Source organism: Drosophila eugracilis, unplaced genomic scaffold, assembly GCF_018153835.1.
Source record: "Drosophila eugracilis isolate 14026-0451.02 unplaced genomic scaffold, ASM1815383v1 contig_1765, whole genome shotgun sequence".
Taxonomy (NCBI): domain Eukaryota; kingdom Metazoa; phylum Arthropoda; class Insecta; order Diptera; family Drosophilidae; genus Drosophila; species Drosophila eugracilis.
In genome coordinates this window covers 1,481,602-1,507,861 of record NW_024572605.1, presented here as the reverse complement: position 1 = coordinate 1,507,861, position 26,260 = coordinate 1,481,602, and the positions used below count along the sequence as shown (strand labels likewise).

The following is a 26,260-nucleotide window of genomic DNA, read 5'->3' as shown; positions in this document are numbered from 1 at the left end:
CACCTCAACTGCAGGGGTAAATGCATTCAGCGAAGGGCGAATTGTTGCATTGAACTCTTCGGCTTTTGTGAATAAGCTTCTTCTCTTTCTGTTCGAGCAGGAAATGCTATCGGCATCACGTCGATCTCGAGCCGGAGATTTATGGCCCACGGGTTAGGCCGGGGTTTTCTATGGGTCAATGCGCCCATTAAGAAGAATGTAGCCTGCTTCTCAGGGGCCTGGATTAATGGGGCTACCTCTATACGAGCAAATCACTCACCAAAGTCACTCAGTTGGTCTTCTGCTGCGGACGCCTCTCGTTTGTAGATGATGTGGTGGGACTCCTCGGGATTGGGACTCAGTTCGTGCGGCAAGGGCTTGATCACCAGATCGTGACCGATGCTGCCCTCCTGCAAGTAGAAATGGGTTAACATGAGTGAGGTAATTAATCAGATTTATTACAGAGCAAGTGGTAAAAACGGTAATCGGTTCACTACTAAGCTGAAAATTAATACAAGCAGGCATAATGGCATTAAATATCGATAGACATTTGTCAAACCACTGACACCGGCGAACTCCATTTCGGGCAGGCCATTTAAATAATTTATTTAACTTTTTTCACTCAACATTCTTGGCCTGCACTCCGCAGGTATGAATATGAGTTGCGTTTGAATGACGCTGGCCAAGTCATAAAAATTAGCTGCAATTTGCATAGCTGAACATTTTATGCAAATAGTCTGCGATCTAGATAAGCAGTGTTTCCACACAATTCTCGGTCTCTCGGTCCGTTTTTATCGCCTCTGTAATTGCAATAATTACCGGAGTAAAACAGAGCTAGCAGCAGCAGCAGCAGCAGCAGTTGTAACCTTGAAAAAGGTTAGCTACTAAATCGTTGACTGAACATTAAGACACCTAAATGCTTTCGATTCAATTTGCTTACGATTTCGTTTCAGTTTTAATTGGTCTTTTGTTTATCGATCACCGATCACCGATCAGCAAACGAACACCCACTTGGCACTAGGCGTGATCAGGGCTAATTAAGTCTCGGCCATAATGCTATAATTAAAATATTAACAGTGAGTGAGGCTGGTTGGACATCGCAGCTACTGCGAGAACTGGCCACCAGCTGAGATCATGTCTAACATAAAACGTATTGAGGAAGTGTAATTGTCTTCGGCTGAGTCAGATGTGTTTATTTTATGTTCAAACTGACTGGATTCCATGGGAACTCCAGTCCAGTTAGGTGAACAGCTCAAATTCCCATGGAAGCAAATGGAGACAAAAGCGTTACAAATCAGGCAAACGAATGACTTAGGCAACGAACTTGATTTTGCTCTCAATATATTTGAGCATTTATTGAAAATGCCAAAAACTCAGGCACAGACAAAACGCCAAAGTTCAATGTCCTTGCACACGCGACTTCAGTTAAATGTCAGCCAAAGCAGCAGCGACATGTGCCATAAACAAATTGCAGCCAAAGCAAATCAGCAACAAATTGCCGCAGATGACATGGGCCAAGCAGTCTCTGCACTGCAAGAAATCGCCTGATTCTCAAACTCAACTATATTGTTGAATGATGAACGCAATGAAATACTTAAGGAGTTCTTGAAATTCTGATTTTTCAGCTTAATATATAAAACCATAACCCATTTTCTCACAGTGCACAAATGCAAATGAAGTGCGATTGGAAATTGTTGGAGCAGCCACTCTCTTCGCCCGTTGCAGCATCGCTGGGCACTTGAATTATGATCAATATTTGAGTTAGCGACACTTAAATGGCTTTTGGCACACAGTGCGTATGATAAATGTGCGCGATAAAAACCTGGCATTCACATTGAAAGTCAGTTGACAGCAGAGAAGGTGTCAACGAGTTGAGCAAACAACTTCATTGGCTTCCTCTCGTTTCTTCGCTTTCCACTAAAATAATCATTAATTCTGCATGTGCCGCTACAGATTTTGGTTTTATTTGCCATTTGGCAGATCTTTTAATTTACGCCATTTGCTGCAATTTTTCTCGGCATTTGGCAGTTAAACGAATGCTAGTAACGAATTTTTCGTGTTCCACTTTGGCTGAGTTTTCCGCATTTCCACTAAAAAGCCAAGAAAAACTAAGCGTAGCCAAGGCGTTTTGGGCGTGTGCTGAATTCAAACTTACTTAGTGTTTGTTTACTCGACTTAAGTTTGTCTCGCTGTTAGAGTTAGAGTTCTGGTACAAGTGTTATGTAACTGCCCAACTGTGATAGCCTGTAATTTGGCACGCCTTGCCTTGAACGCAATTTATGCGAAAAAACCAATTAATAAATTACCGAAAAACGATTTATATGCCTTGGCAAACGTGTTGAAAGTCTTGACGACGAGTAATTGCCTCTTAATTGTGGCAGAAATAAAAAGCTTTTACTTGTCTCTTTGGGTATTGGGGAATGGGGAATCTGTCGAAATGGAAAGGAAGTGAAATTTGAACCCCTCAATGTAAATGATCTATGAAAGAGAGGGATCTGATCTGCTGAATTAAATGCTATCAGAAGTAGGTTTCGTTAAGTCTGTAAAAAACGATCGAAATATCAAAACTAAAACACATTCTATGTTAAGATGAGGTCACCTTATGTAACATAAGTAACCCAATCTGATCTGTACAAAATATTTCCTTCTCGAATTCACAAAGCTGCCTTGCCAGCATTAAGATCCAAATATTTTTCGATAATCATGGACCTTATAATTTCCCACCTGTCGGCGAATGCTGCCAGGCCAATTACACGTTGTTCGCTATCAGCTGGAGCGGGGGGATAAAAGCATGAGGTGGCGAGGGGGAAAACAGCAAATTGCTTTCAAATCACGCAGCTTACACACTTCGAAATACATTGGCTATGAGTATCTGCTTTCGGTTGGTCCAAAATAAAGTTGTCCGAGTCGGGGTTGTCTTGTTTATGTAATCACCCACAACACGATTGTTATATCTGCAGGAGCAGATAGCTGATTTGGAGTTACGTTTACGGGTTACGGGTGCTTTTTTAGCCTTTCACACACTGCCAACAAGTGCAGATAGACAGCTCTGATTGGCACCTGCAGAAACGCCCAGCGCGATTGAAATCAACTGACAATGAGCCTGATTGATTTGTGATGATATTTTCGTTCGCTCCTTCCTTTATTCAATTAAATGTTAATCATTTTATAATATTCCTACACAATGATCGCAGATAATCAGCGAACGGCGGTTGCATAATGTGACACGCCACCAGAAAAGAGTTCACTGAACCACAAATTTACTTACAATCAAAATTAACACCTATTCGTATTTGTTTTTGCCGTCTTTTATTTCGGTTTTTGGCCAGGCCCAGAGCATCAAAGCGCTCGAATGTGCAAATAGCAGATAGCTAAAATTGGCAGACACCGAAACACAGCAGCAGCAGCAGCAGCAGCAGCAAATAAAGCAATACGAAAAATCACTTTGCGGTTTGTAATTTTGGGAAATTAGCATAATTTGTGCAAATTCACGACACGAACGTTCGAAGGAGCTGGGGCTGGAGCTGGAGCGGCTATCATCATCATTATGGTCATGAACTCGGCGGTGTTACTGCCCAGAGCGGCCAGAAAATGGATGTTAATTGGAAAAGAAGTTGTCTGTGATCCCCCAGAAAACAAATTCAAATGCAAATCGAACGTATCTGGGTGTCATTCATATGAAAATCTCGCACGTTCGAAGTGCTAAGCAGACGCTCTACAAACCTTGATTTTAATAAATAATGTTGCTCTTTTCGAGCATAGCATAAAGACCAATGGAAATGCGTTTAGAGGTGTGCCTGCGTAGTTTTTTGTATTTTATTACTGTTTTTCGGTTATCATCTTGGTCAAGGTTAAATCTAATCGGCTCTTAAGATCGCTGTTCAATGCGAGTGCATGTAGTCGTAAACTACATTGCCGACAATCGAGAATCGACAATGAGAACAAGAACCGATACTGGTGTTGGTGAGAGATACCTGCCGTGTTAACAGTTTGTTTACATAAAGCAGCTCGTTAAAAATATTCCGAACCCACCTTCAGGCAGCCCACTCGATGCTGGATTCTGTTTCTGATTCTGAATCTGAATCTGTATCTGTGGCTCCGGCTGGTCAATGAATATTTATATCTACCAAAGAATAAAAATCAGCCGAACGGCAGTGGCCACCGCCCATGGTCAGTGGTTAGTGGCCAATGGCCAATGGATAATGGATAATGGCTACAGAACCTGGCCCACACAGCGGTTCTCGGTCGACTGCAATCACCAGCAATCAAAATTAATTTGCTCACAAAATGTATCTGCCACTAGAACGCACTTTGCCATGTCTTTTTCGGTTTCTCGCCAACTTTTTTTGGTATAATTTGTTCTGATGTTTGGTGCGTTGGCAGTGGCAGCAGCAAGTTCAATGCGAAGGGGGAGATCTTTCAAGTTGCCGCTCCAATAACTCCGTTCTGTTAGTAGAGTACGAGGAGTAAGTGGGTAGGTAGCCAGGCAGGCGTATGGACCCGGCCTAATGAAGTTCGAGTCGCATGTCAAAGTCAAGTGGAGTCGACATCGACATCAACATCACAATCGGGTTTGAGTGACTGATCGCAGGTTATCCTTGCACTTAGAAGTGTCTCAGAAGTGAAGGCCTCTCAAGGCTGACGGACTGGGTGTGTGACCGCCGCTCAGATACCAAAGAATCAATCTTTCTCACAATCTTATCTGGATCTAAATGTTTGGCCACCGAACTGAAGTTCTTGGGTTTCATTTTTCCCAAGGAGATGATTCATTTTTACTATCTTATTTTTGAAGCCATATAGATTTCTAATAACTGGTCTCAATTTCTTTGGGTCTTGATTAATGACAGTCGCCTTTCGTTTTCCATCGATTAATCGGCTTAATTGAAATTGGATCCCCTGACGGACACCAAAGCCCCAAATTGAATCCCCATCAGCAGCCAACTACCAAATTTAACTATCTTAAGCGTGAAAATTTCAGACTCGTGCCCAGCTCTCGTTCGCCCCTTCCCCTTCCCGAAAAATAGTATACTGTGATCAAAGATATGTTTGTGTATGCCTTGACGTAACCGATATGGCCGTTTATTAAAATGCAATATGCGGCTAAAGTCTTGGAACGGCACCCGCCAGAAATGTTGTTATCAACTGGTGGCTTGCCACACCGCGTTGCACCAATTAAAAAACATTTTTCACAAGGAAATTGCGGCCATCACCCGAAATACAAAAAATAAAAAAAAACGGGAAAATGTGCATTTTGATTAAATAATATGAACAGCAGGGTATAATTGAAAAACGTTTTCATTGGCGGTATTTAATCCTTTGTATTCGGGGCATGCGTGACGTTCGTAGAGCTGATATCGTGATGAATAGCAGTGAGATCGTGTCACGCTGCCATCTCTGGTTCCCGACACTTAGTCTCCAGATCCACAGATCTGCATATGAGCTGCTAACCAAAGTTGTCGGCCTGCCGCCCAGCACTTATGAATATTGGTAACACGCTCGTTGTTATGTCGACTCGATTTAGTTTCACTTTGGTTTTCCTTTTGGACAAGTGAAGTGAGCCAGGCCGAGTTCCTTGCGGCTATCGAGTAACCGAAATTAAAACACGAAAGACTTAAGCAACAAACTCGTCAGTTGGGGGTTGTGTCGTCCGCAAAAAGCGATTTACTATATTTGTATATAGTATATATATCAGGGCGGGGTATCCATACCAATTTGCAAAACTATTTTGCATTGATTTGGCTCAAGCCGAGACTCATTGCCCAATGGCCAGAACCGAGCCGGATCAAGTGGCTTGAAAGTTTCGGCTTTAATCAGCCAAAAGTCGAATCGAATATAGCCATCAAATTGTATAACATTTGTAAATGTCGTCGGCGCATAAATTGCAATTCTCCCGCCTGAATGTCAAGCCACAGCCAACTGTGGCGACTTTGTCCCATAAATTGTGCAATCCCAACACCAGATGATGATGATGTTGCTGCCGCGGCATGGCAAATGCAAATCAAATCAGCGGTCAGCCGGTATTTAGATATAGAATTTCCACTCAAGAAGAGCAACTATCGAATACACATTTATGCATACTGTGAACTCTTTGTAAATATCAAGGCTAGCAATTAGTTGGGAAGGTGAGAAGACTTTGGCTGCGAAGAAGCTCTCGCGGGACGAATAAAAACTTGTTTGGCACTTTGGACATGAATGTTGCTTAATGATGACGCCGCGATTGCCGTCTAATAGAGTTGGCCGAAATGCTGAGAGCCGTGTCCAAATGTCGCCAGTGCTACCTAATAATAATTCTGTTTGTTGTTTCTTTCCATTGTTGTTGCCATCTGTTGGCTCAAATGGCAAGACACATATTGATATTTCAAATGCTGTCAAATGCCAAGCGGCTTGAAAAAAGGGCAAATCGCATAAACGGGGAGTGTGCCGGAAGGTGTGACTGACAAAGTTCAATCAGCAGGGGTTAAATAGTCCCCAAATATTATTACTATTCAGTAACTAAAGTTAAGGCGCCCCAAGATGAGTGACTAACTGAATACCAAAAGGTTACAACATTGCTAGGAAAAAAGAATGCAGAGGCCATCCACAATCAAAGGCATATTGTACCAGTGCCCCTCTAATCGCTCACATTCAGCTTAACTAACTGAAGATACTTTTACCTGGCTGCGCACCTTACCCAAGGGTTTTGAAAAGTCATTAATAGAGAGATGCATATCACGAGTGCTGCATAATTGCCCTTACGTAAGCCACTCTCTTATTATGAAAGGTGGCCGAAATGCATTTCGTGGCGTGCACTTCGTGGATTTGTCTTCAGTTTCAGGGCCAAACTTTTCAGAGCAGCGGGTAATTAGCAGTCGAAGCTCCGACATCAGATGCATACATCACCTGCATCCAATTCATCAGCGGCCGCACGCATCGCCTTTTTGGATTTGACTGACGTTGGCCGCAATTAGCATTAATCAAGCTTGGTTACCGCAACCCCCCACCCCCCCCAACCACCCCTCACTCGTAAAAAATACTTTATTTATTCAAGTGCATAAACAAATGACCGTAAACACTGCGGGCCAAGAAGAGTAAGAGACAAATGATTACAATTTGCCTGGCCTGTCTGGTTCCCTTGAGCTCGTTTCGTTTTGATAAATTTCCAGAAGGGGAGGCTAATGTAATTGGCTTAAACAATTAGCCATCTCCGAAATGGATGTCATCAATTTTTGGAACTATTCGTTTTGGCCAAGAAACAAGGCTCAGACGCTGAGGCTAATTGGCCGTGAAATTAATATTCGCATGTAAGTGCTTCTCTGTGTGAAATTACGAGTCAATGTCAACATTGATTGGGTCAAATTTGGATACATTACCGCGACTGGCAGTGGGTGGCGCCGATAATGGACCCCGGACTCAAGCCGACGTTCAAGTCCAGGTCGTCTAAGGGCATTCGAGGCGACCTTCAACCTCTGACATGTACATATTAAATCACATTCGATTTTCGGTCTTCGTTTCCCACAAAGACTTTGATGATGAATAACTTTGCTTTTGGGATGCATCTTTTTCAAGTAACCAACCAGCTGATGGTGGGAATCGCTTCGATCGAGGCTCGTGAAGAACCTTTAAATTCCAAACTGACTAATGAAGTTTATTCAAAGGTTGCAGACGAACTTATTTCGAAAAAAAGAAACATTTTTTGAGCTGCCAGGCCATTGTAAGAAACAAGAAACTAGATATCTGATCGAATAGTGCGTGTAAGTCTACTCTTGGGTAAGCTGTAATTAAATTAAATCGCCGACAAAAACAACGTGGGCTTGAAATTTCCTTTGAAAAAGTTTTGCAATGGCCCAAAAGCAGTTCGTGTCTTGAGTCTTTCGTACAGTGGATCGCCAAAATCCGAGTTGTTACTAAATAAAAAAAACTTAATGAATGTCTGAGAGGAGGTTTTCATGATATTACATTTTGACATCGTTTTTACAGCCTATAATACAGATTTATGTTAATGGATATGTTCTTTGATATAGCCAGTTTTCGAAAGCCATAAACGAAAACACAAATCTAATCCACTGTACCAGAATACTTTAAATATGTTTCGTCTTTCGCCTGGTCAGAGCCAGTAGTTATTTTATGTAAGACGCACATTTTTATGGTCGTCACTCTTTTGGTGGACCTAATTAAAGGCCATAAATGTGGCTTAGTGGGGAGGAGCTGGCAGGCTGTTAAATTGCCGACATTGTTTGGATAGTGTACCAAAAAAGCGGGCCAGAAGTCTTACGCAACTATCGCCGCCTTAGCCATCTTCGACTTCTTGTTAATTACAAGTTGGCAGCGGCATCTTGATGGCGAGAGAGGTTTCATAGCCCGTCCGTTTAAGGTCAAAACCGAAGCCGGAAGACCCATTGGATTTGGCCAGCACAGCTGCGTCCAGTGCTTTTTGGCCAATTGCGAAACTTTTCGCCGGCTTTGCGCCTCGAAATGTCAGGCAGCAAACATTTTTCATGCTCACATGTGAGCTGGCTATTTTCTACATATTATTTATGAATTCTTCTGTTTGTCGGTCGATGGCGGTGCAGCGGCGGCGCACTTGGCCATAACAAGTCGGTCAAGTCAGACCGGGCCAGACATTGCTGTTTGACCTTTTATTGGCTGTCTGTAATTATTATCAAAAATACATTTTTTCCTATCTGACTTTTTGTTTAACAAATTAAATCCAAGCAGACGTCAGCGAATCACAAAAATTGCCAAAAATAAAGACCCCGAACGGAGCGGCGGCCCCAAGACTTTTGTCCATGCTGCTTGTTTATTGACCTTATTGCCTGCCAATATTTGTTGGCTGTTTTCTGATTCCGTCGCTTATTTGCTAGTCCGTTTGGCCAGCTGATTATTAATTTGCTTGAATTGTGACATTTGCTTGTGCAATTCTCCATGCAGGCCAAGCTCAAAAGGTTTCCTTCTTTCGGTTCTTTTTCCCACCAGACCAACCAGACCAACCCGAGCTCAATTTCCATTCGCCATGAAAGCCATGGAAGAGAAAAGATCGCACACACAATGGCCGGCAATTAAGGCAGACTTCCTCCATTCCTCCATGCCAAAACTTGTTCCTGCACATTGGGTTCCATTTCCGCTCGCGTAATGTTAATTGCCAATTGTCTTTAAATTGAACGTCATCAGAAGATATCTGATGCTAGTTAAACGGCAGCCGAATAAAAATTGGATATTAAATTAAAGCATTAACAGAAATGCCGAGACTTATGGCAACCTTGATGATTGTCGGTGAGGAAATGGTAAAATAATTGCAATTTTGCAGTATTAATAAACGAAAAGAGCTGAACTAAATTCAGCGATTAAGAATATTCTTGCCATTGTTGCGGTTGGAGGTCAGACCGACCGTTTGCCAAGGCCCCCAGTTATCTGGGCTGTTCTCTAAGCATATCTGGCCACCTAAACGGTTGTATTTGTTCTAGCGACATGAACATTTATGGCCTAATGCAATATATCTTGGCTTTATCGCCCATACGCCATCGCAGTTTTCACTCCTGTCAAATTGGACCAAGGTGCTCGGCGAGAACAGCAGTTTTGTGAAATCAAAATCAAAAGGGTATTCTGGGCAGTCAAGTGTTACAAGTTATTTTTGACACTTTAAAACTGTTAAGTTAATTATAAGAATTATCCGAAATTCTAAAACCACTATAGAAATCAGGCAAATTGGCACTTGGCTGGGGTATCCATTAGTCGACCCTGAATTTTGGTTTGGCTTTTCACGCTGCCATTTACATGTACAGCTGCCGATTTGGCCAGAACGCTTTTGCGGCGATAAATTAATTCTTAATCAGCAGAAATTGTCTAAATCCGCAAATTATCCGCCATCGTTCTGAATATCCGATCAACGGGCGTTTAATTGTAATGCCCCGCACACAGACACAGACGCAGTCGGGCAAATTGAAATGTGCGACAGCCAGCAGTTAACATGGCCGGCATGTCCGACTCCAAAACTGACCATAACAATGGCCGTCTGTCATAACAACAAGCCGCATAGAACAAGAACAGAAACTGATTCTGATTCTAAATCTGAATCTGAGTTGGTTGCAGAAACGGTAACAACGCCGAGAACAAGCATTAATGGTCTGCGCTAATTGAAATTCTTGGGGCACGTCCATTGATTGCCGTACAACACGGCGGATGACCTTGCAAGGTGGGTGGGACTGGGACCACTTACCATTATCAGGTCGCCTGTTTGCATGTGGCGCCGCATCAAGATCGCAGCCATGTTCTTCTCATCCTGAAAGACTTCTCCCACTTCATTCCTGTGGTGCTGGAAGGTGCAAGAACAAAATGCAGTTAGTTAAGATGTAAAGTTAGAGACAATATATTATTAAGAATAAGTATTTAAGATCGATTTATGATTATAATTACAGATTAAATGCAATTTATCGATTCATATCAAAATATCCATAAAGCAAAGCTATAACTTCTTCTAATCAAAACATATAACCTTAATAAATGTTAGACAGCTCCGCGGTGGTAAAATATAATTTGTTTAAAAATGCAATTAAATATCCATTTTACATTTTTACGGGTCTAAATTCCGCACATTCCGAGAGATGTAAAACAAATACGCGGCGCGGCTAGAGCCGCAGCTGGCCATAACTAAAAATTTAAAGCAATTTTCGTTTTGTGTTTTTTCTTGGTTTAACAAATGTATATTTCTGTGGCCACCACAGCTGAGTTGACCAAGACAAAACGCGTGGTTAGCGGGTAAATTTAATTAAATGCAACTTTGGCTGGCTAGAAAAAGGTGGCCGAGGTAGGAGGACTTGGGCACTTAGTGAGGAGCGTGGGGCAGCACAAAGCTGTAGCGGTAAACTGAGCTTTGATTTATGCTCGCGGTTGGCAAATGTGACGCCTCAGCATGCACGTCACTCATACGCCGTGTGTGCCGCTGACACTGCCGCTGCAGACTTTAGACTGACCATGAAAACAGTGCTGCTGGCCCGGCTTAAAGCTTAAGCTTCTGACATTTGGCCAACTGCTCTAGTTTCTGTTTCGGTTTCGATTTAAAGTTTGTTTGTCCAGTGGCAATGTCCAACTGCTTTTCCATGCTGTGACATAGACATTCGTTTTGGGTTTTTCTTGTGTTCGGAATTCAAGGCAGCCAGCCAGCGAGCAAATACCCCGGGGATATTAGTCTCGAATTAGCATAAGTTTAAATTTCAACGGCTTATCTCTAGTCCCGCTTTGGTCAAACTAATTAAATTAATTGCCACTGCGTAACCTGACCATTCATTTCGTTTCGATTCGATTCGGTTCGGTTCCATTCAATTGAATTGAGTTCTGTAATAAATATCGAAATAAATGTAATCTGACACTTGACATCGGCCATAGCATTTGGCATTGGACCGCGTCCGAGTCTCAAAAAGTTGTCGTGCCGGCACTCTATCAAATTACAGGCATAAATCATAACTGCCCCCGTCCAAGTCCAAAAATATACAGTTACTAATCGGAGCAATAAATGGCAGTTCGTATGCGTACTCGTATGCATCAAAGTAAGTCAAGTGCCAAAAAGCATCTTAAGACCAGAGTCAGAGCCATTGGCCTTTGGCTTGATGGGAGCTGTCGGCCAGAAGTTTATCTAGATTCGTCTGATGAGCTTGGGGGCCTATTAAAACTGCTTGATTGGTCTTAAAAGAAGCAAGTTCAGGCCATTAACATGTTGCTATGAGGACAGCAGTGAGATCTTAAAATCTACTTTTATATCTCAATGAAAAATCAATAAATGTGGTCTATAAAAAATAAAGATTTTTACATCTTCAGGCTAATAGTTTTTTAATATAATAAAATTAATAAACTCCCATGAAAAATATTAGTTTAAAATGTTTGGGGTTCCCAGGAATTCACCAGAACAGAGCAATTATTTATCGCTCCGATCGAATTACTGAGCTGTCCAGAACGGGGCGGGGTCTTGGCTAAGTTTGTTGAGTTGGCTAAATGACCGCCAAGCGTGCGGACACGCAACAGCAACAACAACAAACAGCTCGAAATACACTCAAATTTTTCATGTGCAGCAGGCATTTATGGCTTAATTCGTTGTTGCTGTCGCTGTCGCCGGTTGGTTGTTGTACTCGTTGTTGTTGCTGTTGTATTTGCTAGTTGGACACGGCGACCTTGTGGAAAAATAAGTTCAAAGCAACAAGTGGCAAGTGGCGACCCCCACGCCACCACACGTATTTCGGCTACCATGGATCCGAGTCCAAATCCGAATCCAAATCCGATTCAGAGACTCGAGTTGTCAACGCTTGGAGCCTGGCCAAGTGTTTTGGCCATATACTATTTATGAACTGTCAGTGGGCCACTTATACCGCAGCTCTGTTTGCTCTTGACTCCACTTTGCATGGACATGGACATGGACCCATTGACAATTGCTGTTCTCATTTCGACTTGCAGTACTTTGTTCTCTCTCTCTCGGCCGCAGTTTTAATTAGTTGACTTGCAAATTGTAAATTGTTAGCTGTCGCGCATTTTTTCACTTCGATTCCATTTCCACTGCACCGAACCATATACATATCTATATACACTTTTTTTTATTTATGGCGCCGTAAATTTTTTAATTACAAATGGCTACAAGACATTATGCAGATCTCTTTGCGGAGATTAGGCTCTGGCCGGAATGTCTTGTGACTTTTTGTTTGAATGCAACTTTTTGTCTTACGTAAGAAATGAATTTCTCGGCTGCCCCAAGGGTCTTGCTTTGATTTTTGTCTATTACTTTGTTCCTCTCTCAGCCTAAACCATATTTGATGACTGGTTTCGGCTTGCCCAGAGAAAGGTTGGTGAAAGGAGGGGCTACTGCCTACTCGTGAAGTTGTTTGGGCAACAGAATCTTTAGAAAAACTACAACTCTCTAATCATGCACTGAGCAATTCAAAGGATCTCTTAACTAAAGTGTAGAAAGCCCTTCAAAGCCCAGCCCCGACTTCAGCACTGTGCCACCTAAAAATCCAAAAACGAAAGTAAAAGCCCGAAGTCTTAACAACTTCCTGGCTGAAACTTTTTAGCCCATTTTCTTTGGCTCTTTCTTTGGCAATTTTGTTATGCAAATTAAGCCGAAAAGTTGAAAGAAGAAAGACACAAATGACCCGGAGCGACGAACTTGGCAAAGTGAAAATTAGCCTCTGAACTCTCTCGGTTGTTGTTGGTGGCGAGGCGAGAAGAAGGTTAAGGCATTAGTCTCAGGCCCTTAACCCGACAAGAAGACGATGATTTGCCATTGTTCGAAATGGAAGGCAAATGAAAGTCTAACTTTTCAAATGCTAAATGGTAAATGGTAAATGGTAAATGGTATATGGTAAAGGCAAGATCCCACACGGTCTTTCAGTGAGTACGCACCGTAAATCCACGAGCCATTTAGCCAAGTTAACCGACAATTAACGCATTAGACGACGTGTGGGCGTCGCTTTTTGTCGGTTCGTTCCATTTGTTGGTTTATTTTGTTTGCCCGCTGATTTGTTTGGCGTCGTTACGCATACGCCGCATTGGCCGCATTCGAGCTGCGCATAATAATAACTTTGGTTTGAGCCATGCGTGTGTGTTTGTCGGCTGATTTGCTTTGGCAGTTGGCTTGTTTATTACGCACCATTATGCATTGTATGTATGAGTCGCGTCGAACTGGATTTGTTGATGGCAGTTTGCCTTTGGTTCCAAGACAATGCCAAGGCTGGATCTGGCCATTATTTGTCCATTATTCGGCCAATTATGTGACCCATTGAGCTGTTAGATTCAGGCACATAGCTAGTAGCTGGACAGTTCCTCGTTTCCTATCCCTAATGACTGCTGAAAGGGAACGATCAGGCCAACTTGTTGCGGGCTACAAAGCAACATGCCGCTCGGCGTTAACAATAACTGCAACATGAGCATAACAACAACCACAGAAACTGTCAGGCCGTGGCAACTTACGGCCTTATGCAACCGATTGCAGCCGCAGAAAAACGCGGGAGAGCCAGCGAAATGCAGCCCGAACTGCTTTCTAAGCCGCAACGTTTTCCTGCTACCCCTCATGCTTTTTTTTCGTCTCATTTTTTTTATTTTATTTTTTGCGGAATCGCAACTTGCATCGCCCGCGCATTTGAAAAAAAAAATAGATAGACCAAAAAACGGAGCGAGAGAGAGTGGGACATAGTGAGCTAATTTCGAATTCATTCAGCTGCCAAATCGGCCAGCTCATTAATCATGCTTCTCCGCCGCCGACAACAAGTTGGAATCGTTTTGCAATGACAAGATACAATTTTGCGTCTTGTGAAACGAGTGCAGCGCGGCAGCATTCAGCAAATGTGTGGCATGCAGCAAATGCTTTTACAGTTTCATTACTGCCGACTCTAGGCAGTGCACACACTATTTTTTAATTATGCACTTCGCGTTAGCACCCATCAAAAATGCATTTTGAAAACTTAATTAGTTTGCTTTCAGTTTTCCTTCGACTGGTGGGAGATATTCGTACATATCGAAAGCGGCTGGGGGGTGGAATGACTAATGCTCGCTTAATGCCCGCGTTCGTTGCCTAAGTCCTTCGTTTGCGGCTCCACTTTATGGTAATTGTCGAGCCTCGACATCCCGAGCTGGCAGGTGGCCAAGCCTTAGCCGAAGGGGATTGTTCTTCTCACCACAGTCTTTGATCCATGCTCCATGATCCACGAGCAATTGGTCAAAGTCTACTGTCTATTGCAGATCGGTATCGCAGCACATTGGGCACTTCATGTAAACCCGGATCAGTTGCCTTCTGTTTTTATGGCCCAACCAAATGGGGAAGTTGGGCAAATACAATCAGAGGTATTTCGGTTTTAGCCATATTGCTTTTCTGATTGAGTTTGTAAAGGTGACCTCATACTATTTACCATTTGGTTCGTGTGAATAAGCCAATCCTGGCTAATTCTTTAAATCACAAAAGTTTATATAAAATTTGTATACATTTTCCGAGTTTTTCTACCCACACTAATCATGGTTACCCACAACTTCTGGTACAGAAATCCCATTTACTTGATTTAGCGCTCCCCCTTTCAGCCATTTCCATTATTTCAAGAGACCTGTGCGACTTTTGTTTTCATTTCGCCTCATTTCTGGTATTTTGCGGCTGCACTGACCTTTGAGTGGGGCCTATCGCCTTCATCGATCGAATGCGGCAGTGGGAGTGCCGAGCACCGCCTTGTGTTTGCCTTTTAATTCCTTGGCATGCCTTGGATCTGAACTGAAACGTCGGGGTGAAAAAGACAGCACGAAACAAGGTTTCCACCTTCAAAGTTAAACAGAGAAATTTTCACTTCAGAGCGAAAAGAGATTGCAGTTTTCGATGGTTTCTCGTGTATTTTATAATTTAATTTTAATTTCCAATCAAACTCGAAAAAACGCAACATTTTCCCTCGATCTGAATAGTTTTTTGTCTGAATAAAAAACGAATCGGGGTCAGTTCTTCAGACCGGGTATCAATGGAAAATGATTTTTCGGTACTTTTGCGGTTGCCAAACAATAAGGCATACAAAAAAAAATAGATACAGAATGTCAGAAATTAGAATAAATGCCTTTTCATAGCGTTTTTTGTTTCCTTCGACTGCCGATGGAAGGTCTCTGACAAAGTGCCGCGCATTACCAAAAAAACAAAAACCAAAATCCGACATAGAAAACATCGAAATTGTTGTAGTTATGTGGTCTATATCTTGAGGCCATTTGTTTGTGGCATTAGTGAAAAAAAAAAAAAAACGGAAAACAAAAATAATTGCCAAGTCACAAGATTCAAGGGGGAAAATGCCTTTGCGTGGGTTACTCAATCTTGCGCGGAAAATGCCCAAAAATACTGCAGCAGCTTATGTGGATTTTAATTAAAAGTGAAGACAAAGTCCCCCACCAAACCACCAAGAAATTAAGGAAAAGTCAAACGAATCTTTCCGCATTTCGCAGTCCAAGGGGCTTAAAAACTTAAATTATCACACATAAATCACAGAAAAGGCAAAAACAAGAAGCTGAAAAGCTCCACAGTTGGCCAAGTCCAAAGACATAAGAGTTCGAGTCGCCGAGTTCATTTCTTTTTCGGCTGTCGCCTGACATGACATTTCACTTTCATTTCCGAAGTGTTGTGTCTTGCATTCAAAATTATGCCGTGTTTGCTCTCCCTCCTCCCCCGCCAACGTTCATATCCGCCGAATATAAAACTCGTAATTTAAAGTGCGATCAATTGATTGTACTTCGTAGGCAAGGAACACGCCCACCGCCCGTCACAGTGGCGAAGAAACAACATGAATAATGGTTAAATGGGAAAATTAAATTATACACACAAACAAGCCAAAAGAAAGTGAACTTTATTGGTAATTACAAAAGAGTCACGTTCACGGCTCAGCCCAACTAACTGAATTTTATTGGAACTTGCGGGTGGAAATGGTAAATATTTATACTTTCAGCCAATTGTTATTTCTGTATTTTTAACTTGATCCAAACACAAAGGTTAAGCCTTTAAGCCCGTTACATATTGCAATCAAACTCTTAAGCTGATTTCCGTCCGTCCTTGACTTTAAGCCAGATTTTCCGACGTGTTCGTGATTACTTTTCTCGCTCGCAATGCCCAACAAAGAAATGCAATTAAATGCGAGCTCAAAAGTGTTTGTGTAAATAAAAGAAAATCTTTTTATCACGTGGCCAATTATCTGTGATTAGATACGTATAAAAGCAAAGCCAGTAACTACTAACCAGAGCGGTGAAGTATAAATAAAAATAAAACAAAGCCAGGCAAAGCAAAAACAGTTTATAAAAGCCCAAAGAGAAGTGCCGATAAAGGCTGAAACAAAATATCTGCCTACCCCAAGCGGAAGTATGGCGAATCAGCAAATCAGAAAACGTACAAAACCGAAACGCAACAAAAACCAAAGTTGTGATTTTTTCACATTACGTTATGATGTAACCAATGAAAGTGCAGTAAAAGAAAGACTTGTAAGGAAAATGTGTGCAACAAAGCGCCAATTTAGGGCAGGAAAAAATATGACATAAATACGAGGGCCAATCAAAGGTGAATAATTTTTGGAAAATCAACTAAAATGGGCATAGGAGAGGGTTATGTTATCTAAGATTGCTCATGAGAGGCATTATTAGTCTATTATTAAGAAATAACAAGCAATAAATGTGAATATTACAGAATCCGAACCCCATGAAGTAAGGATGTAGCCATCTTGAGCTAAGCTTCTAAGTTAAAAAATCTTAAAAAATTTCCTTCTTTTTCTTGATGTTCAACCATCACTTATCAATAATTTCCCCAGTAATTTAACTCACCTCTTCGTGGGCAATCTCCTGGAGGTCAAGGCCATGGGTGGCGCTGGGTTCACTGCCCACCGTCCACATGCGCAGCTGGTGGGGCGCACCCTTGAAGAGTCCTTGGGTGGCGCGCAGGCTGAGGTTCATGTGCTGGCCAAAGGCGCTGAAGGACACGTTGTGCGACTTGATGGCACTCACTTCCGGCCCGAACAGGTGGTTGCCGCCCGAGGACATGGCCTCGTGCTTCAGCTCGCTGTAGTAGGCATTCTTGCTGAGATCCTTTTTCACGTGGTGTGGCGGAACGGTGGGGTTGACCTTTGGCCTCTCGCCAATGCTGCGCCGCCGCCGCTGGTGGTTGTAGTTGTGGTTTTCATGGTGCAATAGCTGGACGAGCTCGTAGTGGGGCACTGCATCGTGGGTGTCCACGTGGAAGACTGACTGCAGCTGCTCCGGCGACATACGTTTGTGCAACTGGAAATGGGAGAGAGAGGGAAAACGAATTCAGGTTAGTTGCCGTGGGCAATGACAACAAATTGTAGCAATTGTCAGATGGATAATGGATAATGGATAATGGATATTGGATAATTGAAAAATTATCAATAATTCAATGCAATAATCGAGTGTTTGCGTTCGCCAAGCCGCGTCGGTGCTCTCTCTTGGGCCTGCTCTTGGTCGGTTCGTGTTTGCATTGGACCCTCAAGAGCTATCTGGAGATTAACGACTAAGCCCGGGCCAAAGCCAAATCCAAGCTCGGCTGGGTTTTGAGTATCTTCGCTAACTGGGTCAGGGTCAATGCGGCGTTTGATAGATTTATTTATTGTGTGCAGACACACATGTATTTAAGTATTTCCGAATCAAACCGAACGAATCGAATCGAATTGAATCGAAAACAAGAAGCAGAAACAAATATCGTATAGCAATCTTAGCCGAGTTGCGTGTAAACTTTTTCTTTATAAGCACATTGTGTGATGGCCATAATTGCGAATTTCAATTAAAATCAAATTAATTTTATATTGTTATTAATGGACTTTTAATCTGTGTGGTATTGTTGTATTCTTCCATTCAGTTTGCTCAGCCTCAAAGAATGGACTGGCAACTCCGAAGCGAGTCTATTTTTATAAGTGAAGTGGTTAAAATAGCTTCTGAATAAGTTATTTGAACTATCTGCTTAGTTGGCATTCCGTTCTAACTGACATTCTGCATCAATCAAATGCATTTCCGTTTTATTTATCTGCCAAATCTGCATCTCACTTGCAATCCAATCAGCAGCAGCAGCAAGCCAAAAACAAGATCTGTTACAGGGTCAAAGCTAGAGTAGAATTTCCTTAAACAACGTCCAAGACGCAGGCGCAAAAACAAAAGACTCAGGCAACGAACTTGCTGCCAGCGAGCGGTCTGCAATTTAGGCAAATTTCTTGCATTTATTTTGCCCGAAATGGCCTAAAATGAGTCAGAAATGGAATTACAGCAAATGACGACAGCGCCGGACAAGAAACGGCCGAAAAAGAAGCAAACGGAAAAAGAAGGCAGACCAAGACGAAGGCTAACAAGATAGCCAGTTGTCTTGGCCAAAGTACAAGACTCACTTTTACAGTTAAGTGAGGTGCTGGACGATGATGACACTGCCGGGCATAACCGTAAGTCGAGCTTGATAATTCTTTTATAATTGAAATCCAAGCGGAAAGTTGGCCGGGCAGGTGAACAAACGCCAGAAGAAAAACCAGACGCTTAACTCAGAGACTCAGACTCTGCTCAGCTCGACTCGGCACAATGCCAAAGAGTTTTTACTTTCATTTGAAACGTGTTTTCGACCACAGACAACCTGGCCAACAGCAAACGGCAAACAGTCAACAGGAGCCAGCTGTTTGGGGTCGCATTGAGCAACTTTTGCCATCGTCGTCGACGTCGTCGTCGTCGTCGTCGTCGTCGTCGTCGCCCCATTGAAAGTGAAACTGAGGCTTGAGAAAGGAAAACACACGCAAACAGCTACTCTTTCGATGAGGCGTTGAGTTTGCCACTCGAGTGCAATTGTGGCGACTCGATTCGAGCCGAGTGGAGTGCAATCCCCGGCTTTAGGGCTCTTGGCTGGCCACATTTGGAAAGTTTTGCACCTGCAGCCATTTACAATTATTCTTGATGGCCTTTCCTCTCGCCGCAGTATGCAAATCCCCTGGCTCTGTGACCACACCCAAACACCAATCAACACTTAGCTCTCTGGCCCTTGTGGCCAATTAATCGCAATTAAAAACAAATGAGAGTGAAAAAACTACGATCAGCAATTACGAATTATGCAAAAAAGGCGGCATCCAATGAACAAGATCACCAGCAGCGATTGGAGAGCCAGGGTTGCCAAAGGTTCCCAGCTTCTTAGCCGGAAAACTCGCTTAAAGACCCAAAATGGCTCGAACATTATGTAAATCATTGATAGGCATCGGAAACAACAACTCGAAAGGTGTTGAAAGAAGTGGAAAACTTGACAAAAACAACACAGAAAATGGCGGACACTTAATTGCAGATAATCAGCAGGGAGAATAATTACGAGTTTAATTTTGGCAAATCGTTTTTATTAAATAATTCTTGAAAAGAGCCATTATTCTTGGATATTACCAATCAATCTTTTATATATAAAATGACTTTTCAATCACTGTTTATTGGTAACCACATAAATGATTGTTATTAATGTTGTTTTCAAATGGAAAATATTAATTAGAATGGTAATCATTCTACCTGGTAGATTACTTCTTAGACTGTAATTAATATCATATTGCTCAACGAGACCCACAGCTTAGTTTATCAAGAACTAAACTGAATCTAGATACTAAGCCAAGCAAATCCAGCCCTAGCAGAAATTGTCATTCGGTTCGATTGGTTGGCAGTTGCCATTAAGTTGCTGTTTACCCAGCCATTTGTCCAAGCTTAAGTTTGATTTTATTTTCGGTTTTCGCCGAGTGCAATGACGGATATTGTGAAATTTGCGCTGATCGTAATTTGTATGGCTAGCTGGGTTGCTGGCTGATGTTTACTGGGGCTGCTGGTGCGCGGGCAATTACTGAAATTGTGCGAGATTACTCATACGCCCGGTGTACGGCGTATAAAGCTATAACCGGCATGACAACGACTGGGACTTCGATGGCGGTGGCGGTGGCTAGCAAGTGCAATCAGAGTCAAGTCAAAGTAAAAGGTGTAGCCGCCATATTAACGCAAAAAGTGTGCTTCAAATTGGCTCTGGCTGAGGCCAATACACTGTTTATGGCGAGCTGCGGCCAAACGTTGTTTGTTGGGCAATTGTTTTCCCCTCTTTTCCCAGCCGGTCAAAGTCAACAGCGGCAGACGCTCGAAAGAGTGTCACTCGACCTTTCGCGCAGTCAGTCAGTCGCATACAAAGAAATTATTCACTCGCAAAAGCCATGGTTTTTGATGATTTTGGCACTTTTGGCTTGGCTTTGCGTTTGGGTTTGGGTTGCGGATTGTTAACCATCGACTAAACTGCGAACTCGTCGGCGTTCGTCTCTTTTCCTTCCATTTCCTTGGGCTGGGTGTGTTGACCTTGTCGCTGCGGCTGACAAGCGGCGGAAATTAGCAACCGCTTCTGTCGACGTTAAATTTTCTGGTTTTAAGTTTTCTCATTTTCGGAATTTTGTGTTTATGCCAGCGATTAACAAAGTGTGAAAAGTTCAGGGTGTTACGACACCTTCGACACGGCTCGAAGGGGTTGTGTCTAATTTTGGGCCAATGTGGGTGAAAAAGGCAAGGCAAATGCCTGAAGACCCAATAAGAAAATGATTGAGTTCATGATTAACATAAGAGTTAAGCTGATGAAGTGATCTCATTGTGATAAGTACTTAATTATCTTTTGATGAAAAATTCTGATGGCAATGAACAAAGCTATCGTCTTTTTCCACTCCAGCACTGAACTTTTTCATGCGATTGCATAATCTTTTAATCAGCCAGCAATTACTCATTCACTGACATTCCCCTGATTTTCCTACAACCCCACGCAACACACACACACTGGCACACAGGAACTCAGAAAATCAGCGGGGAGAACGTGACCTGAGAACTCAAGCTCAGAAAATGATTAAAATAAAAATAAAGCAAACCTCGAAACCGTGACAGAGAGCAGGCCACAGCAGACAAAAACCAAAAGAGTAGATCAGTAGCCGAAAAAAAAGAGACAACGATCCCAGGAAACCACAACAACAACAAATCGTGCCACAGACCGTTCTTGATTTCACAATTAAAGGCTTAATTTATTTGGCCGGCAATTGATAGGCCAGCAAACATTTGGATATCTCATATTTTTCTGCATTTCTGACAGCACATAAAACAAAACCAGCTGCTGACTCATTCGAATCGATATTCTCATAAAGTTTTGCATGTCTCAGTTGGCTAGAAGTCGGTTTTTTACATCACTTTTTTCATGCTCGGCTGGGATTTGAAGGGCCTCGTCAAAGTTGTTGGTGTGTTTCATGTCGCTGTTGTTGCTGTAGCGTGTCAACTTTAATTGCAGTGGAAAACGGAGACGAAGTCGTTTATGGGGCACCTTTTTGTGCCAGCACCATTTATGCTGTGGCTGCGGCAAGGCTAAGGGGTCGATGTCTCAGCCAACACGAACTTGGTACGAAATCAACCCGGAAAATCATGGTCTAGATATGGAAATCTCCGAAATCAGACAGGGAAATTGGCACAGAATCAGAAATCATTTATAAGCTATAACACCAATAGATTATAGATGCGATTTTAGTGGCCGTTTATCCATTGCGTATGCCCTGTTTATTTTCCAGTCTCATTAAATTCAAAAGTACTTAATGCAGCCCTGACTCCAAATTTGTATTTTGAAAGACATCAAAAGTGAAATCAGAATACTTAGAGGGGCTTGTCAGTGATGAGGAGCTGTTCAGGGATGAGGGGTTGTTCAGTGAAGAGGGCCTGCAACTCGGTCAAAGAGGGAATCTTATCGAGATATTTTTCAAACTGGGTCACTGGCTCGCGCCGACTGTGGAAAACGAGTTTATGGGCACAGAGCTTATAGAGCCAGGAGATATCCAGATAGTTACAGCCCTCCATGATATCGACAACGAGGTCGATCTCCAGACGCAGGAACTCCTTGTCCCAGTCTGAAGTTTGGATTTCGATCTCCTCGGCGGGAAGTGCTTCATCTTTGCTCACCCAGGCGGGCTCCTGATGTCCCTGGTGGTACTGGGACCACAGAAGAATCTTCAGCAGGGCATCGCTGTTGATGCCTTGCAGCGGAAGAACATAGTCATCGTCCTCTGAATCCGTACCAAAGATGCACATTGCCTGGATCACAATGGATCGCTCGAGCAGAGCCAGGTTCACTCGTATCACCTTGCCATCCCTCGTCTCCAGGCGCACCATTTCCGAATCGAAAACTGCTTTTGATTGCCTCTTAAATAATTAAAAACTTGGACTGAGAAAGTCAGGGCCAACACTAAGCTGATTATAAAGTCACCAAACAGACTGGCATCCAAGTCAAGGAACATTTGTTCTCTGGAAACTTATATGAAGTTTTTCTCTTTGCAGGAAAGAGTGGGACGCGAAAAGGCCACCTTGGAGCTGCTTTAAGCATGAAAATTTCCTCAGTCAAAGCCAGACCATAACCTCCGCAACAGTGGAAAACGGTGGCAATGAAAGAGAAAGAGACACACTTGGCCAACGCCAGCAAAAAGTGGCAGTGAGCAATGTAAATAAATAAATAAAAAGAGGGAGGGGACAGACTGAAATTCAGCTGGAGTAATTACAAGAACTTTTTACGTCCGACCTTGGCCATAATTTTGCTGGCCGAGCTTTTTCTTCGAACAAAACAGAAGACAGAAACAGAAAACAGAAAACAGAAAACAAAACAAAAGCTGTGCTGTATTTCAATGAGATAGACCCACACGATCGCACTGAGAAACACAATGCCAATGCTTTATTTCTAACGACGACTCTCTTCGGCTCTCCGCTCTGTTTTGTAATTTAATTAATATACAAAAAATGTTTTTGTATTTCTTGAAATGCTAATTACGCACAATGCGAATGACAATGAAACCGCTGACTGGCTGACTGGCGGCCACTTGTTGTTGGGTTTTTTAAACCGTTAACAGCGGGTTTTAAGCACTACAAGTGGCCAAAGGTTGTTCATTGATATCGCATTGAATTGATTGATGGGTTCTTGCTGTTCGATGGAACGTGATCCAAAGTCTCTGGCATTGGAGCTTCAAAGGGGTACTTACATCTGGCAGGGCCTGGCATAGTGTTCTGGCCAAGAGGAGCGCTGTGAGAATGACCAATGTTGAGGACATCTTACTGAGCCGGTCGCCTAGGGTGCTAATATAATCCTTAAAAATGCTTAAACTGTAATGAAATAAAGGAAAACAAAGAGTTAGTTGAAAGTGAATTAATTTAATTTTATTTTTCAGTTAGGAAATAACTTTAATTTTTATGTTTTTATTTTTAATTTATGCCACCCTTAAACGCCACAACACAGGCCCATCCCATTTCCCAATCTCTTCACGCAACTTCAGCATGCAAAATATTTATTTCCAAAAATAATTTTACCACCTCACATAACCATTATTTGGCTGCCCGCAAACCCGTCTTGGTCATGCTCAAATGGGCATTATGTTTGTAAAGCAAGTACAGTGAGCATCTGTTGTTGCAACTCAAACGCTTGTTGCTGCCTCTATTAATATTTACTTTTATTTTTGTAGAAAGAAAAACCTAGTTTTCTGGCCCGCTGGCTGAGTAATTAATTATTGCATAAGGCCAAGAAGCAGCCTCGGGGCTATAAAACAATCTTGTCCGGCCCTGTTGATTGCTGTTGTTGCTTGGGTAGCTTGTGTTGTTGCTGTTGCTGTTGCAGTTGCACATCCGCCCGGCATCGAATGCGGCTAATTGTCAATAATGATGCAGCGATGCGTGGCAAGAGCCGAACAGCATCCATCGCATCCAGCGGCAGCAACATGGCCAAACCTTTTGACAAACCAACCAAGAAAACAAACAGAACTGACCAGCGGCAACAAATGCAACAACAGCAGCTGCAATTTCGTGTTGCAACTTCTCAGCGGCATTTACGACAAATTGCATGACATTTTATATCCCCAAAGGTTTTGCACAATTTGCATGCAACATGCTGCCAGACCTGCCATGGCCCACTTCCATTCGAAGAAAGTCTCGCTGGCGAATCAATCATCATCAATCGTAATGAAATGCTCAGCTGAGCAATTGCCAAAAATGGGTGTAACACAGCCCAAGGGCAATGCCCCAAGCCGTTTGCTCATGGATTGCTGCAAATTGTACGTTTGCCAGCTGCAAATCTGGAGCTCAAAGAAAGTGCAAATACTGATTGCTATCAAGAAATGATAAAGCATTAAAAATCACCTTTATGAATACCAAAACTTAAAACCAAACTTATATTAAGCTAAGCCAACAAACAAAAGACTTAGAACACAAACTTGAAAGTAAAGGCAAGATAATGAGGCCATTAGTTTGCCCCTCAAATCACCCAAGCCAACTTCCAACTTGGCCAAAGGGCACATGACTTCTGCTGAGCTGTAATAACCCTCATAAATCCATAAGAAAAGCAGAGTTAACCGAAAGTGCAATTTGGCAACCTTCAAGGTAAGACTTTCACCCGAAAACGAAAACGAATTAAGACCATTGAAGAGGGTTAAACGAAACCCAACTAATGTGCAGTGGCTGCAAGCCAAGTTATCAGGAAATTCAAATGCACATTAATGAAGCGGAGACTTGTAAATTATAAAATCAAAACGTGACGGCTCTTCGGTGACCGCCAATAGTCTCGTTTATATTCCGATTCATATTTTACAATGCAAGCCAAATCAGACCGAATCGGAGAAACAGTTATGAGGCAAGCGGTGGCTGACTAAAAAGATGGCAACTCCATTCGGTCTGCCATTTGCATAATTAAGGCCGATTAGGGTCGAATCATTTGCCATATGTGGGCATGCATAAATCTGAATCTGAGCCAGCTCAAGGTTACGGCTATGGCAAAACTGTTTTTTGATTTATATTCAAGCTTGCATAATTCCCGTTCATATTTTTATATAATTACGGACTAGGGAAATACGGGTGGATAGATAAAAAGATACGCATCATCAAATGTCAACCGATTTCAAACAGAAGCTGGCCCAAAAGTGTGGAAATGAAAATGGTAATGGAATTGTGCCAAAAACCGCCAAAAACCGAAACGAGGAGACAGCAAAGCAAGTTGCATTGTCAGCTTCCGCATAATTATGCCGCTTGGCCATATATTTTTTTTACCTTTTCCCCTTTTTTCTTACTTTTTTGGTGGCTGTTGCTTTTACCATAAAGTCAGCGTCTGTTTCGGTTTATGGGAATTTTTTGTGTGTTGCTGCTGGCCTGAGTTTGGCTTTCAGCTCTTGCTTTCTTAATGAATTTGCTGACACAACCCTCTGCGCCCGGGTCTGTTGTAAGTTGTCGTTGTCTCGATCTTTTTCGGAGGGCGTCAGCGTTTTAGTTTAAACTGACATTGACAGTTGGCCAGCTCATCGCCACCTCTCCCGCCGGATTGTCAGACAAACAGCTGGTCTTTTCGGTGGCTTCTGTTCGCCGATAAGCATCGGGGGGGGATCTGTGTCAGCACCTGACTCAGTAGCCCTCCATTTGGCTTGATAATGAACCCATTTTCCGCTTGGCTGTCTACACAGCTGACATTGGCTCAAAGAACCGGGAATCACAGGGCGTATGGGTGATGAGGCAAACCCATTTCTCAGCCGCAGCGCGCTGAGACCATAAACAAAAACACAAACTGGATCACACATAAATCGGCCAAAATGTGACATAACAAAGTTCAACTGTGAGCGTTTTGCACAAGAGATAATAAATTTTTCTTGATATTTCGCCGACAATTCCGCTGCAAGTTGCAGACAACGATCAAGTGGAGGTGGAGATTACGTAAAATGTCTGTGACCTGAACTTTTTGCATTTGCCCAACGCTTGTGTATTTGAGTGTGTGCTGTGGAAAAGGGCGAGCGAA

The 26,260-nt window shown here is 42.6% G+C and overlaps 2 protein-coding genes across 6 annotated transcripts in view; both read right to left on the bottom strand.

The window, feature by feature from the left end:
- The window catches only part of LOC108107337 (venom metalloproteinase 3), a 46,175-nt gene that overhangs the window by 15,948 nt on the left and 3,967 nt on the right, over positions 1 to 26,260 (bottom strand). For all 5 annotated transcript variants that reach the window (XM_017214824.2, XM_017214825.2, XM_017214826.2 and 2 more), the window contains exons 2-5: positions 23,475 to 23,595; positions 17,257 to 17,709; positions 10,172 to 10,267; positions 260 to 389 (exon numbers count right to left, since the gene is read on the bottom strand). In XM_017214824.2, the coding sequence (XP_017070313.1) occupies positions 260 to 389; positions 10,172 to 10,267; positions 17,257 to 17,709; positions 23,475 to 23,543 (748 nt within the window). In that variant the 5' untranslated portion in view covers positions 23,544 to 23,595. The remainder of the gene's footprint in view (positions 1 to 259; positions 390 to 10,171; positions 10,268 to 17,256; positions 17,710 to 23,474; positions 23,596 to 26,260) is intronic.
- LOC108107339 (S-phase kinase-associated protein 1) lies at positions 22,048 to 22,692 on the bottom strand. The gene has a single exon (XM_017214830.2). The coding sequence runs from the start codon at positions 22,615 to 22,617 to the stop codon at positions 22,105 to 22,107; it is 513 nt and encodes a 170-aa protein (XP_017070319.1). The 5' UTR covers positions 22,618 to 22,692; the 3' UTR covers positions 22,048 to 22,104.

What these genes read in the sequence shown, in the direction of transcription:
- LOC108107339 (XM_017214830.2), bottom strand. Translation starts at nt 22,617, where the DNA reads ATGGTGCGCCTGGAGACGAGGGATGGCAAGGTGATACGAGTGAACCTG.